The sequence below is a fragment of the Gorilla gorilla genome, chromosome 19 (genome assembly GCF_029281585.2).
Source record: "Gorilla gorilla gorilla isolate KB3781 chromosome 19, NHGRI_mGorGor1-v2.1_pri, whole genome shotgun sequence".
NCBI lineage: Eukaryota > Metazoa > Chordata > Mammalia > Primates > Hominidae > Gorilla > Gorilla gorilla.
In genome coordinates this window covers 16,358,140-16,370,281 of record NC_073243.2, presented here as the reverse complement: position 1 = coordinate 16,370,281, position 12,142 = coordinate 16,358,140, and the positions used below count along the sequence as shown (strand labels likewise).

Here is a 12,142-nt window from a genome sequence, read left to right as displayed (position 1 = left end):
AGGTGGAACAAGGGCAAACAAAGATAAAAGGCAGGCATGAGATCCAATGCTGATACAAACAAGGGCGAGCGAGGAGGGGCTGAAAAGGTTCATCAGAGGGGGAGGTCCCCAGGCAGTGGGGACTTTTGCAAGCGTGTAGGGAGAGATGAGAAGTTCCAAGGAAAAGGAAAAGGGTGTGAGGTCTTTGGGGCCAGCTTTGAGCTGGCAAGGCTAAATTATAGGAAGAAGGCAGCGAGGTGGGCAGAGACCAGATGTGGGAGGACTTCCTGTGTCAGGCCAAGGAGTCTGGACTCCACCCTGTACGCGACGGGAGCCAAGAAAGGGCTTGGCGCAAACACATGGCACATTTGTGGTTAAGAAACATCTTCCTTGCTTCCTTGTAGCCTTGAGGAATGAATTAAGGGGCTGGAAAAGTGGGAGCAGGACGGCCTGTGCCCATGGTTCAGGTGAGAGCCGGGTGGTTGGCAGGGGCTACGGAGAAGGTGGCTGAGTTTAGCTCCAGTCCCCAAAAGGTGCTGTGGGGAGGAAGAATTTCCAGCTGCCAAGTCAGCCTCTTAGATCAATTTCTTTTTTTTCTTTCTTTTCTTTTTTTTTTGAGACGGAGTCTCACTCTTGTCGCCCAGGCTGGAGTGCAGTGGTGTGATCTCAGCTCGCTGCAACCTCCGCCTCCCAGGTTCAAGCAATTCTGTTGCCTCAGCCTCCCGAGTAGCTGGGATTACAGGCGTCTGCCACCACGCCCGGCTAATTTTTGTATTTTTGTAGAGACACGGTTTCCCCATGTTGGCCAGGCTGGTCTCGAACTCCTGACCTCAGGTGATCCGCCCACCTCGGCCTCCCAAAGTGCTGGGATTACAGGCGTGAGCCACCGCGCCCGACCTCTTAGATCAATTTCTTCATGCTTAAAATGAAGGAAACGTGAATCATTGATAAGGTGTCCCCTCTTTAAGAAAGCACGAGATGGTTTATCAGGGCCTCTCTTCGCAGGCAGTGGGGCCTCATCCACAACCCTGGAAAAGAACTGGAAAGCCTTGCTCAGCCAGGTGTGGAGGGCAGGGCCACGTGGGACCCCCGTCTCCAGGCCCCCTCTCCAGCTCCCGTTTCTTTCTTTCTTTTTTTTTTGAGATGGAGTTTCGCTGTTGTTGTCTAGGCTGGAGTGCAATGGAGCAATCTCGGCTTACTGCAACCTCCGCCTCCCAGGTTCAAGCGATTCTCCTGCCTCAGCCTCCCGAGTAGCTGGGATTACAGGCATGTGCCACCACGCCCAGCTAATTTTGTATTTTTAGTACAGACGCGGTTTCTCCATGTTGGTCAGGCTGGTCTCGAACTCCGGACCTCAGGTGATCCGCCCACCTCGGTCTCCCAAAGTGCTGGGATTACGGGCGTGAGCCACCGCGCCCGGCCCAGCTCCCATTTCTTGTCCTCCCCAGGGGAAGTGTCTGAGGCCGCAAAGAGGAGATGGAGTGTGGGGTCCTCGTAGACACCCACGCGGACCCTCCGCCAGGCCGCGGCCCCTGCAGCCACGGTTGGACTCAGTCCCCGGGGAGTCCAGCTTTGAGGTCCCGGGCGCCTCCAGCAGAGCCGCTTGGCTCAGTCATCCTTGAGTGTTTTTCCCGGAAAAACTTCAGTGAGAAGAGGAGAGAAACTTACAGGGGCCGACAGAACCCCGAAGCGTTACCCCCACATTTGGATTAAACTGCTCCGTGATCTTCGTCAAGTGAGTTTAAGGCACGATCGCGCCACTGTGCTCCAGCCTGGGCGACAGAGCGAGACCTGGCCTCAAAAAAGGAAAATCAATCAATCAATCAGTCAATCAATCAGTCAATCAGTCAATCAATCCATCAATCCCGGCGCAGGGCGACCCCGCGGGTCCGCAGTGACACCAGCCACGCCGCCTTCAGCCCCCACGTCTTCCCCCGGCCCGGCAGGAGGGTGTCCGGGGCCGCGCGCTCGGGTGCAGGGAGCGGGCCGACAGGGGAGCGGGGCGGGCGGGGTCCGGGGCCGGGAGGGCGCGGCGAGCGGGGAAGGCTCGAGTCCAGGCCCCGCAGCTCCCGCCCTCTCCCGGCGGCTCCGCGGCCCGAGCTGGCTGTGGGATGCCCGGGGCGGGTTCTCATCCCCCGGGCGCCCGCCCCCGCCGCGAGGAGCCGCTGACGTCAGGGAGGCGAAACCCACGAGGAGAAGAAAAGAGGAAGAAGACGGGGAAGAGGCGCGAGGGCGGAAGGGGACACTTGATTTTACCTCTGGTCTCTTCGGGGGCCGCGGGGAAGGGTCGGCGCGGACGGAGCTCGGGGCATGTGGGACCCCCGCGCGTTCGAGCGGCGCTGGCGGGCCGAGTTCCCCGGGGCGGAGGCGCCGGTCCCGAGGCTGGAGTCGGTGCGGGACGCGGAGCGGGAGCTGGAGCGCTGCAGACTCAACCTGGAGCGGCTGCAACAGGTGCTGGCGGAGGAGCAGCTCAAAGCCTCCCTCCTGCAGGCCGCGCTGGCCGGGGGCGGCGGCGGAGACTCCGGGGACCCCGGGCGCGCCGACCCCGAGGCTGAGTCTCCCCGCGGGGACCCCGGGCGCCCCGACCCCGAGGCTGAGTCTCCCCGCGGGGACCCCGGGCGCCCCGACCCCGAGGCTGAGTCTCCCCGCGGGGACCCCGGGCGCCCCGACCCCGAGGCTGAGTCTCCCCGCGGGGACCCCGGGCGCCCCGACCCCGAGGCTGAGTCTCCCCGCGGGGACCCCGGGCGCCCCGACCCCGAGGCTGAGTCTCCCCGCGGGGACCCCGGGCGCCCCGACCCCGAGGCTGAGTCTCCCCGCGGGGACCCCGGGCGCCCCGACCCCGAGGCTGAGTCTCCCCGCGGGGACCTGCCCGCCGGGCCCGGGGCGGCCGGAGAAGCCGGCGGGGGAAGGAGCTGGGCCGACGCCGTCCACCAGCAGCTCCTGCAGCCCCAGCTGCGGTTCCGGGCCCAGGAGGACGACGCGCCCCTCGGGGACCCCCAGGCGGCTCCCGGCACGGACGAGGGGGGCGACGGCAGCGACCACGACTTCGAGATGGTGGATTTCAACGAGAAGTTCATCCTCAGCCACTGGCTGGTGGCCCCTTGCCGGTTCGGGACCCGCGAGCAGGCGGAGAGGCCGGGGCGGGCGTGCAGCCCCCACCGCTGGATGCACCTGATCCCCGGGGGGCGGCGGCCGCAGCGGGGGACCCGCAACCTGGAGCAGCGGGAGGCCGAGGCCAAGGACCGCCCGGGCTCGCCCCTCGCCGCAGCGGAGACCCCCAGGCGCGAGCACCTGTCCCCGTGGCGGCGCCAGAGGTTCCTGCGGGTGCCCGAGCGGGACTCGCCCGGCCACAGCTCGCCGGAGAGAGACAGCGACGGCAGCCGGCACAGCTCCGACCGCGAGGACGGCTTCTCCGCAGGTGGGCGCCCCCCCCAGACCCCGCTCGACCCCGCCGCGCGCCCCCCACCCCGGGCTGCTGGGACCCCTTCCCGGCCGACTCCGCGGCCCTGTTTAACCTCGAGCTCGGGGCCGGGGAGCGGGCGGGAAGGAGGGTGAGCTGCGCCTGTACCCCAAAGCCACCTGTGGAACTTAGAAAACACGTGCAAAGCGACGTTAAGCTTGGGCGATTCTATGAAAATGAACTTGTGGCGGCGGCAGGGCTGGCGGAACGGGGCGTGTGGCCGGCGCGTGGGAGGAGCCCAGGCCTTTGTGCTCTGTGGCCCTGACATCCCTCACCCCTCCCTCCGGCCTGGCCCCCGCCAGATTCCTTGGCACCACCGGGCGCTGTCACCCTTCTGTCTGTCACCCCTCTCTGCACACACCCCAGGGGCTTCCCATTTCCCGGAAATTCCCGATCCTTCTGAGCTCCGCTTTCCTAACCGTGGAAGGCCGAACCTTCCACTCCATTTTCTGAACTTAGTCTCCTCTTCTCCAGGCTGCTCTGTGTGTTGGGGCCACGTGCCAACTTCAGGGAAGGGCCACGGCCCTCACCAGCCCCCTCTGCGGACTCGTTTTCTTCTTAGAAGGCGGCGCCTGGCCTCTTGGCTTTCTAGGAGTCTGGGAGCAAGAGGGGAAGGGGAGGCTTAGGCCCATCTCGTTTTCCGGCTGGCCTGGTGCCCAGAGACCATGTCTAGTCCAGCGTCTTCATTGGATAAAAGAGGAAACTGAAGCTCAGAAAGATTAAGTGCTCGTTGGGGTGAGCTGAGACCTTCACCGGGTCTCCTGTCATCTCTCTCCCCTCGTATCTGCTCTCTTTTCTGAGGACAGGGCCTGGTCTTAGTCATCTTTGAACCCCCTTCTGGTGGTATGCACGTTGCTTTGCAGCAGTCAAAGCTCAACGAATAATGGCTGAATAAATGATTGCCTGGAATTGAGCGTCCACCCAGCTCTTTCTAGGTCAGGGAGTGGGAATGGGGCTAAGGAGGAGAGGTCAGGTGGGGATGGGGGTGGCGTGGGAGCCCTTTGCTGTGTCTGTGAACTGTCACGGTCTCCTCAGCCACGCGGAAAGCAGCACACTGGTGGTGTCCGGTTGGGTCAAGCTGCAGCCAGGAATTTAAGATGCCTTCCTGCTCAGTGAAGGAGGAAAAAAAAAATCATTGATGCTGGGATTGTTCCAAAATCTCCATTATTAGATTTTATCTGGATGAGTTTGCATTTGAATGAAAAACTGTCCACTTTGCTAAAAGCACATTTGGAAGGTCCATCAAGTCATCTGTTTTGATCAATTACACTTATTCATTAGCAAAGATTGGCTGTGTTTCCCACAGGCAATGCTCTTGCCGCCCACGCTGGTAACATTTTTATATGTCTCTTTAACTTAAGGGAAGAGCCTGAAGATTTCACCCTAGTGCCAAGTTCCAAATGCCCTTGGTGGAGGCTACCCAAGTGGCCCCAGCTGCTTCAGAGCTGGTTCCAATCCTGTCTCCCCCCAGACCGACATCCATCACCCTCCCCGGGGTGCCCAGCACACTAGACTTTTCCCAGGGAGTGATTTTTATTTCTGTGAGTCGTCGCCTGTCTCCCTTAGGACACTCTAGCACATAGGGCACCTTGATGCACATTAGAAGTCGGCGCTGCCCCTGGGAATTGCAAAAGATGCTCCCCTCTGGGTGGACCAATGATAACAAGAGTCACCTTCCTCTGGACTACAGACGTGAGCCGGGGCACGTGTCTGGCACTCATGGCTTTGGCTAGTGATGCCTGGGCTAGATTTCAGGCGCCATTCCAGCCCCCTCTGCAGGGCAAGCTCCTGTGGCACACTGCATAGCTACATGTTCGGGTTCTGCCTCTGTCTCCAAAGCCTCCTCAGGGAGGAAGTGAGTGGGGGGTGCACTTGCACGTGGTTACATGCATGCACACATAAATGCATAGCAGCACATGTATACACATGGTACACTGCCACATACATGCATGCACACATATACACACATACCTGCACACGTATACACATGGTACACTGTCACATGCATGCACACACATACACACACAGCAGCACATGTATATACATGACACACTGCCACATGCATGCACACACACATCTGCACATGTAAACACATGGCACACTCACATACATGCACACACATACACACCTGCACACGTATATATACATGTGCACACTAGCATACATGCATGCACACATTCACACCTTCACATGTACATGCATGCACACACACACCTGCATATGTACATGTGCACAGTGCCACATAAATGCACGCACACACATACCTGCACACCCGCACATGTATGTACATGGCACACTGTCACATACATGCATGCACACACATGCACACCTACACGTATACACATGGCACAGTGCCACATACATGCATGCACACACATACACACACACCTGCACACGTATATACATGGCACACTGCCACATACATGCATACACAGACACCTGCACATGTACATACATGTGCACACTGCCACATACATGTGTGCACACACAATCTAGGAGAAAGAGCCCTCAAGCATACAGGGAGGCATTAGAGTGGAGCGATTAAGGCGTTTTCGCACTGTGGGTAACAGCTCATTGAAATTAGTGCAGTTGGCAACAGAAGCACCCGGGAGGTCTTCCTTGGCCACCCTTGTCCTTTGTTGCTTCATTTTTCTCTACAGCATTCCCCAAATTACCACCGTGGATGCTGCAATTTGGCATGTGGGTCTTATTCACTGTCTCCCTCCAGTCAAACGCAAGCTCCAGGCGGGCAGGGGTTTTTCTCTCTAAAGATAAGTGCATTGGACACGGCGAGTATTATTCTGTTTTTGGACTCCGTTTCGATTCTATGCGGACGCGTATGTGTACACTGGGAGCTGATGTAGAATGTATTTCTTGCTGTGAGATGAACAAAAAGGTTTGAAAACACGGAATTAAACCATGTTTCTGAAGCTAGACTGCCTGTGTGACATTGGGAGAAGTTATTTGACTTTTCTGAGCCTGAGTCTCCTCATCTGTAGAATGAGGCTAATAAGCACCTCTTCTCTCCTGCTGTTGATATGAGAAATAAATGGATCATATTTCTAAAGCGTTTTGGACGGGTCCTGGCACGTAGGAAGCACCCATAAGTGTTAATTAACCACTACTACAGGTCATTTTTCTTTGAGTTGTTTCTTTTTTCTTTTTCTTTTTTGTTGAGACAGAGTCCCGCTCTGTCACCTAGACTGGAGTGCAGTGGCGTCACCTCGGGTCACTGCAACCCCTGCCTCCTGGGTTCAAGTGATTCTCCTGCCTCAGCCTCCTGAGTAGCTGGGATGACAAGAGTGTGCCACTACGCCTGGCTAATTTTTGTATTTTAGATGAGACGGGGTTTCACCATATTGGCCGGGCTGCTCTTGAATTCCTGACCTCAGGTGATCCGCCTGTCTCGGCCTCCCAAAGTGCTGGGATTACAGGCCTGAGCCACTGTGCCCAGCCGAGTTGCTTCCTCAGAGCTTCCCACTCCCCAGTCATTCTGAATCACAGATGGTTTGGTTTTCCGTGGTGCGTGTGGCTGGTACAATGGCTCACACCTGTAATTCCAGCACTTTGGGAGGCTGAGGTGGGAGGACTGCTTGAGGCTGGGAATTTGAGACCAGCCTGGGCAATACAGTGAGACCCCATTTCTTTCTTTTCTTTCTTTTCTTTTTTTTTTTTTTTTTGAGATGGAGTCTCATGGTGTTGCCCAGGCTGGAGTGCAGTGGTGCCATCTGGGCTCCCTGCAAGCTCCGCCTCCCAGGTTCACGCCATTCTCCTGCCTCAGCCTCCCGAGTAGCTGGGACTACAGGCGCCCGCCACCACGCCTGTCTAATTTTTTGTATTTTTAGTAGAGACAGGGTTTCACCGTGTTAGCCAGGATGATCTCGATCTCCTGACTTTCTGATCCGCCCATCGCAGCCTCCCAAAGTGCTGGGATTACAGGAGTGAGCCACCGCGCCCGGTGAGACCCCATTTCTAAGAAAAAAAGAATCAGTCAGTTGTGGTGGTGTGAACCTATAGTCCCAGCTACTCAGGAGGCTGAAGTGGGAGGATCACTTGAACCCAGGAGGTCGAGGCTTCAGTGAGCTATGATTGTGCCACTGCACTCCAGCCTGGGTGACAGAGCGAGTCCCTGTCTCTAAAAAATATGAATGAAGAAGATACGTGTTTCCCCCTCCCAGCAAGGCTCTGACTCTTTCTAGAACCTTTCAGGCAGCAGGGCAGGACTCAAGGCAGAGGTCATCTTGGCTCATGAGTCTCTTTTTGCTGGATTGGCCTCCACCAGCAATCACACTCATTATCTGCATTCAGAGGTCCTTAAGGTCAGGTTTTATTGGGCAATCCAGGCTTTGCCTTAGTGTCAGGGTTTCAGAGAGAGAACACGTGAGGCCTCACCTACAGAGGCCCAGAAGCAGAGGTGAAAAGGGCCATTTCCTTTTAGATGAGGGGCAGATTCCTAAGCCAAAACACATTTCGGCTTTTTTGTCCACGCAAGATAGCAACATCAGAGTGTAATAAATAAGTTAGTCTGCCAATTCGCTTAGTATCTTCCTTTTAGCACCTTGTAGCCTTGCTTGGTACCAGGAAAGACAAAGACCAGGCCGTGTTGGTGTGGTGAGGAGTGGGGGGACGGGCAGAGCCAGGATCAGCTGCGTTGGGTGGTGCGTGCTGTGAAGTCAGGCCTGCCTCTCCCCAGGTGTGAGACCACCGGCCAGCCACTGACCCTTCCAAGCCTCCGTCTCTGACAGATGGGAATAATAAACGTCGCTAACCCTAAGGGCTCACTTTTGCCAGCTCCTGTTCTGAGCACTTCATATGCTTTAATTCATGGATTCCACACAGCACCTTCAGGAGACAGGCACTGCTAGGGTTTGGCTCTGTGTCCCCACCCAAATCTCATCTCGAATTGTCATCCCCACGTGGCGAGGGAGGGACCTGGTGGGAGGCGACTGGATCATGGGGCGGTTTCCCCCAGGCTGTTGTCCTGATCACGAGGGGAGCTCTCATGAGATCTGGTGGTTTTACAGCGTTTGGAAGTTCCCCGCAGGCTTGCTCGCTCTCCTGCCGCCTTGTGAAGAAGGTGGTTGCTTTTCCTTTGCCTTCTGCCGTGATTGTAAGTTTCCTGAGGCCTCCCCAGCCATGGGGAACTGTGAGTCAATTAAACCTCTTTCCTTTATAAATTACCCAGTCTCGGGTAGTTCTTTACAGCAGTGTGAACACGGACGAATACAGGTGCTGTTATTATTTCCATTTTCCATGAGAATCACGAGGCCTGGAGAACTTCAATAACCCTGCCCATGGTCACCCAGCTTATAAGTAGCCCTTAGGATTTGAACCCAGGCAGTCTGGCTTCCAGGTCCATGCTTTCGCACACCAAGCTGTACCGCCTCAAATATTAGTACTTCCCTCTCAGGATAGTTACGAAGATTAAATGCAAGAGAATAATTAAAGAGTTTGGCAGAACACCTGGCGTAGAGTGACCATGGAGGGTATTCGTGTCTCTGTGTGTGTGTGTGTGTGTGTGTGTGTTGTTACTGATTTTTTGTTTGTTTGAGGTGGAGTCTTCTGAGTAGCTGAGATTACGGGTGCCCGCCACCAAGCCCGGCTAATTTTTATATTATTTTATTTATTTTTTTGAGATGGAGTATGGCTCTTGTCACCCCGGCTGGTGTGTAATGGCAAGATCTCGGCTCACTGCAACCTCCGCCTCCTGAGTTCAAGCAATTCTCCAGCCTCAGCCCCCCGAGTAGCTGGGATTACAGGTGCCTGCCACCACACCCGGTTACTTTTTGTATTTTTAGTAGAGACGGGGTTTCGCCATGTTGTCCAGGCTGGTCTTGAACTCCTGACCTCAGGTGATCTGCCTGACTCGGCCTCCCAAAGTGCTGGGATTACAGGTGTAAGCCACTGTCCCTGGCCTATTTTATTTTAAGACACGGTCTTACTCTGCTGCCCAGGCTGGAGTGCAGTGGCATGAACACAGCTCACTGAAGCCTTCACCTCCTAGGCTCAAGCGATCCTCCCACCTCAGCCTCCCATGTAGCTGGAAGTACAGGCACATGCCACGAGCTGGCTAATTTTTAATTTTTTGTAGAGACGGGGTCTCACTATGTTCCCCAGGCTCGTCTACAACTCCCGGGCTCAAGCGATCCTCGCTCCTCGGCCCCCACAAGTGCTGAGATTACAGATATGAGCCACCACACTTGGCCTTGAGACTTTTTATTTTTAATCTTTATGGGAAATGAATTTCCTACTAAGTAGTCATGTTACCTGAACCTGATTCATCTGTAACCTGATGGGTTTTCTGCCCTTCCCATCAGTGACTAATGAGATTGTTGCTCCAGGAAGAATTCCTTGTGTTCAGTACATGTCTGAGTAACTTAATTTGAAGGATTGAATTTTCAGCCTCAGCTGTGATAGAGTAATTTTTTCCCATCCCTATTGTGAAGAGATATTAAGAAGCCATTTGAGGCCGGGCACGGTGGCTCACGCACGCCTGTAATCCCAGCACTTTGGGAGGCTGAGGTGGGTGGATCACTTGAGGTCAGGAGTTCGAGACCAGCCTGGCCAACATGGTGAAACCCCGTCTCTACTAAAAATACAAAAATTATCCGGGCAGAGTGGCATGTACCTGTAATCCCAGCTACTTGGGAGGCTGAGGCAGGAGAATTGCTTGAACCCGGGAGGCGGAGGTTGCAGTGAGCCGAGATCACGACTCTGCACTCCAGCTTGGTGACAGGGTGAAACCCCGTCTCACCATCGGGATCCTCGATGGTGCTGTTATCATTACTCTTCCTCGATGGTGTCTTTATTGTTGCTGTTATAAGTCCAGGAATTTTCAGTTGGCTAAACCAGGCTACTGCTTATATTTGAATCTCTCCAGGTAATAAAGTTTCCCAAGCTTATTTGTTTGCCTCTTTCTCTCCTTTTTTACTTACCCCATCCCTACTCCAGAGGTGTTTTGCATCTTCAGAGGAAGACAACCTTTCCAGGTCCCCTGGGGTCCCTGATGCTTCCCCGTCAAGCCCTGTCTCTCTTGGCGTCTGCAAAGCCACCATCTGGCTTCTTATATTGTTTCCTACGCAGATCCTTTCCGCCATTGCACATTCCATCCGGCGTCTTTTCCTGTGCCCTTTCTGGCATTTGAGGAGCCCTCCCGCCTTGACTTCCCCAAACCAACCCCTCCTTTAAGGGCTGATTTTCTGTGGAACCTGAGATTGGTCGTTAGGGGTTTGCTGTATATGACAAAACTGAAAAAAAGTAGCTTAAACAAGATAGAGGCTTATTTATCTCACAAGTAACAGAATTCCAGCGTCTAGCAGTCCGGGCGAGAGTATGGTGACTCCATGATCATCAGGAATGGAGGCTTTTCAGTCTTTCTGCTTCTCTGTCCTCAAGCTCCCCTCCTGGTCTGAAATAGCTGCTGGAGATCCAGCCATCACATTCACGTTTCAGGCAGGAATTAGAAGAATGGGAAGAGGAGCGTAAGAGTGAGTGGTGGCTGTTGGTCTGCCTTTTAAGGCACTTTCCTGGGAACCTCTCTTGACAGTTTCTGTTTTTATCTCCTTAACCACCTCAAGCTATAAGAGAGGCTGGGAAATGCAGTATTTTATCTGGGTGTATGGCCACCTCAAGTAAAATAGGGGCTCTGTTACAAGGAAAAATAGAAGAATTGATATTGCGTAGGCAGCTAGCGGCCTCTGGCACAGCCTTTGCCAACGACTCCAACCCATCTTGCGGTTCTTAGAGCGGGCCCCACACGGCACAATTGTCTTCTTATTATGCCATCTATTAATTTATTGAGTCAGTAAACAAATAACAACGGAGCCACGGCCCTGTGCAAGGCAGTAGCCTTTTACATGTCTACTGTGAGGAGCTGCTCTCAAACTGAGTGGTTAGCTGACTCCTTGAAAGCGGGGGCCGTCCTTTACACCCCTTTTCTCTCACAACAAAATCTTTCACAGGCCTGGGCTCACGGCCGGCACTCGATAAGTTCCTGGTTGATTTTAGAATAGTCACGAATGAGAAGTTCAGTGAAAAAAATACATTCCCTGCCTTGGTTTACTGTGCTGGAAAATGCTGGTTGTGTAAGGTTTGTTTTTAGCTTGTTCTGGTTTTGAGGAACCCATTGCAAGGAGGGTGGGGAGTGGGTCGCCTCCAAACATCAGGGCTGTGTTGTAGTCACAGGGACTCGTCGTCCAGGTGTTGGGGCAGATTTGGCTGTTTTGGAAACTGGGCTCCGTATACCATAGAATCATAAGCAGAAATCCCCGTAACCATCTGACTTTGCACCACCGCCCTGTGTAGCTGTATTTACACCACGTGAGTCTCCTGTTATTTCTGCACCGCGTAGCTGCAGAGTAAATCTGCAAGTCTTTCCGCAGCGATCCTGTTCCTGTCTTCCCATTCGACGCTCGCTACAGTCGGCCTGAGATAACACTGTCTGAGGGGAGGCTGCCTGGACCTCACGTTGCGTTTTTCAGCTGCTGAGAAAAATGATTACTTTAAATTTTTTTTTTTTTAGACGGAGTCTCGGTCTGTTGCCCAGGCTGGAGTGCAGTGGTGTGATCTTGGTTCACTGCAAGCTCTGCCTCCGGGATCCACACCATTCTCCTGTCTCAGCCTCCCGAGCAGCTATTTGAGCTCAGGAGTTTGAGACTTGCCTGGTCAACATGGTGAAACCCCATCTCTACTAAAAAAAACAAA

At 54.6% G+C, this 12,142-nt stretch overlaps 1 protein-coding gene across 2 annotated transcripts in view; it reads left to right on the top strand.

The window, feature by feature from the left end:
* Positions 1-2,200: 2,200 nt before the first annotated feature.
* ABR (ABR activator of RhoGEF and GTPase) overlaps positions 2,201-12,142 on the top strand; it is a 223,396-nt gene continuing 213,454 nt past the window's right edge. The window contains exons 1-2 of one of the 2 annotated variants that reach the window (XM_055367093.2): positions 2,201-3,397; positions 3,914-4,326. In XM_055367093.2, coding sequence (XP_055223068.2) covers positions 2,290-3,397; positions 3,914-4,065 — 1,260 coding nt within the window. In that variant the 5' untranslated portion in view covers positions 2,201-2,289 and the 3' untranslated portion in view covers positions 4,066-4,326. Of the gene's footprint in view, positions 3,398-3,913; positions 4,327-12,142 lie in introns of those variants that run through there. The other variant, XM_055367089.2, reaches the window with a different exon arrangement.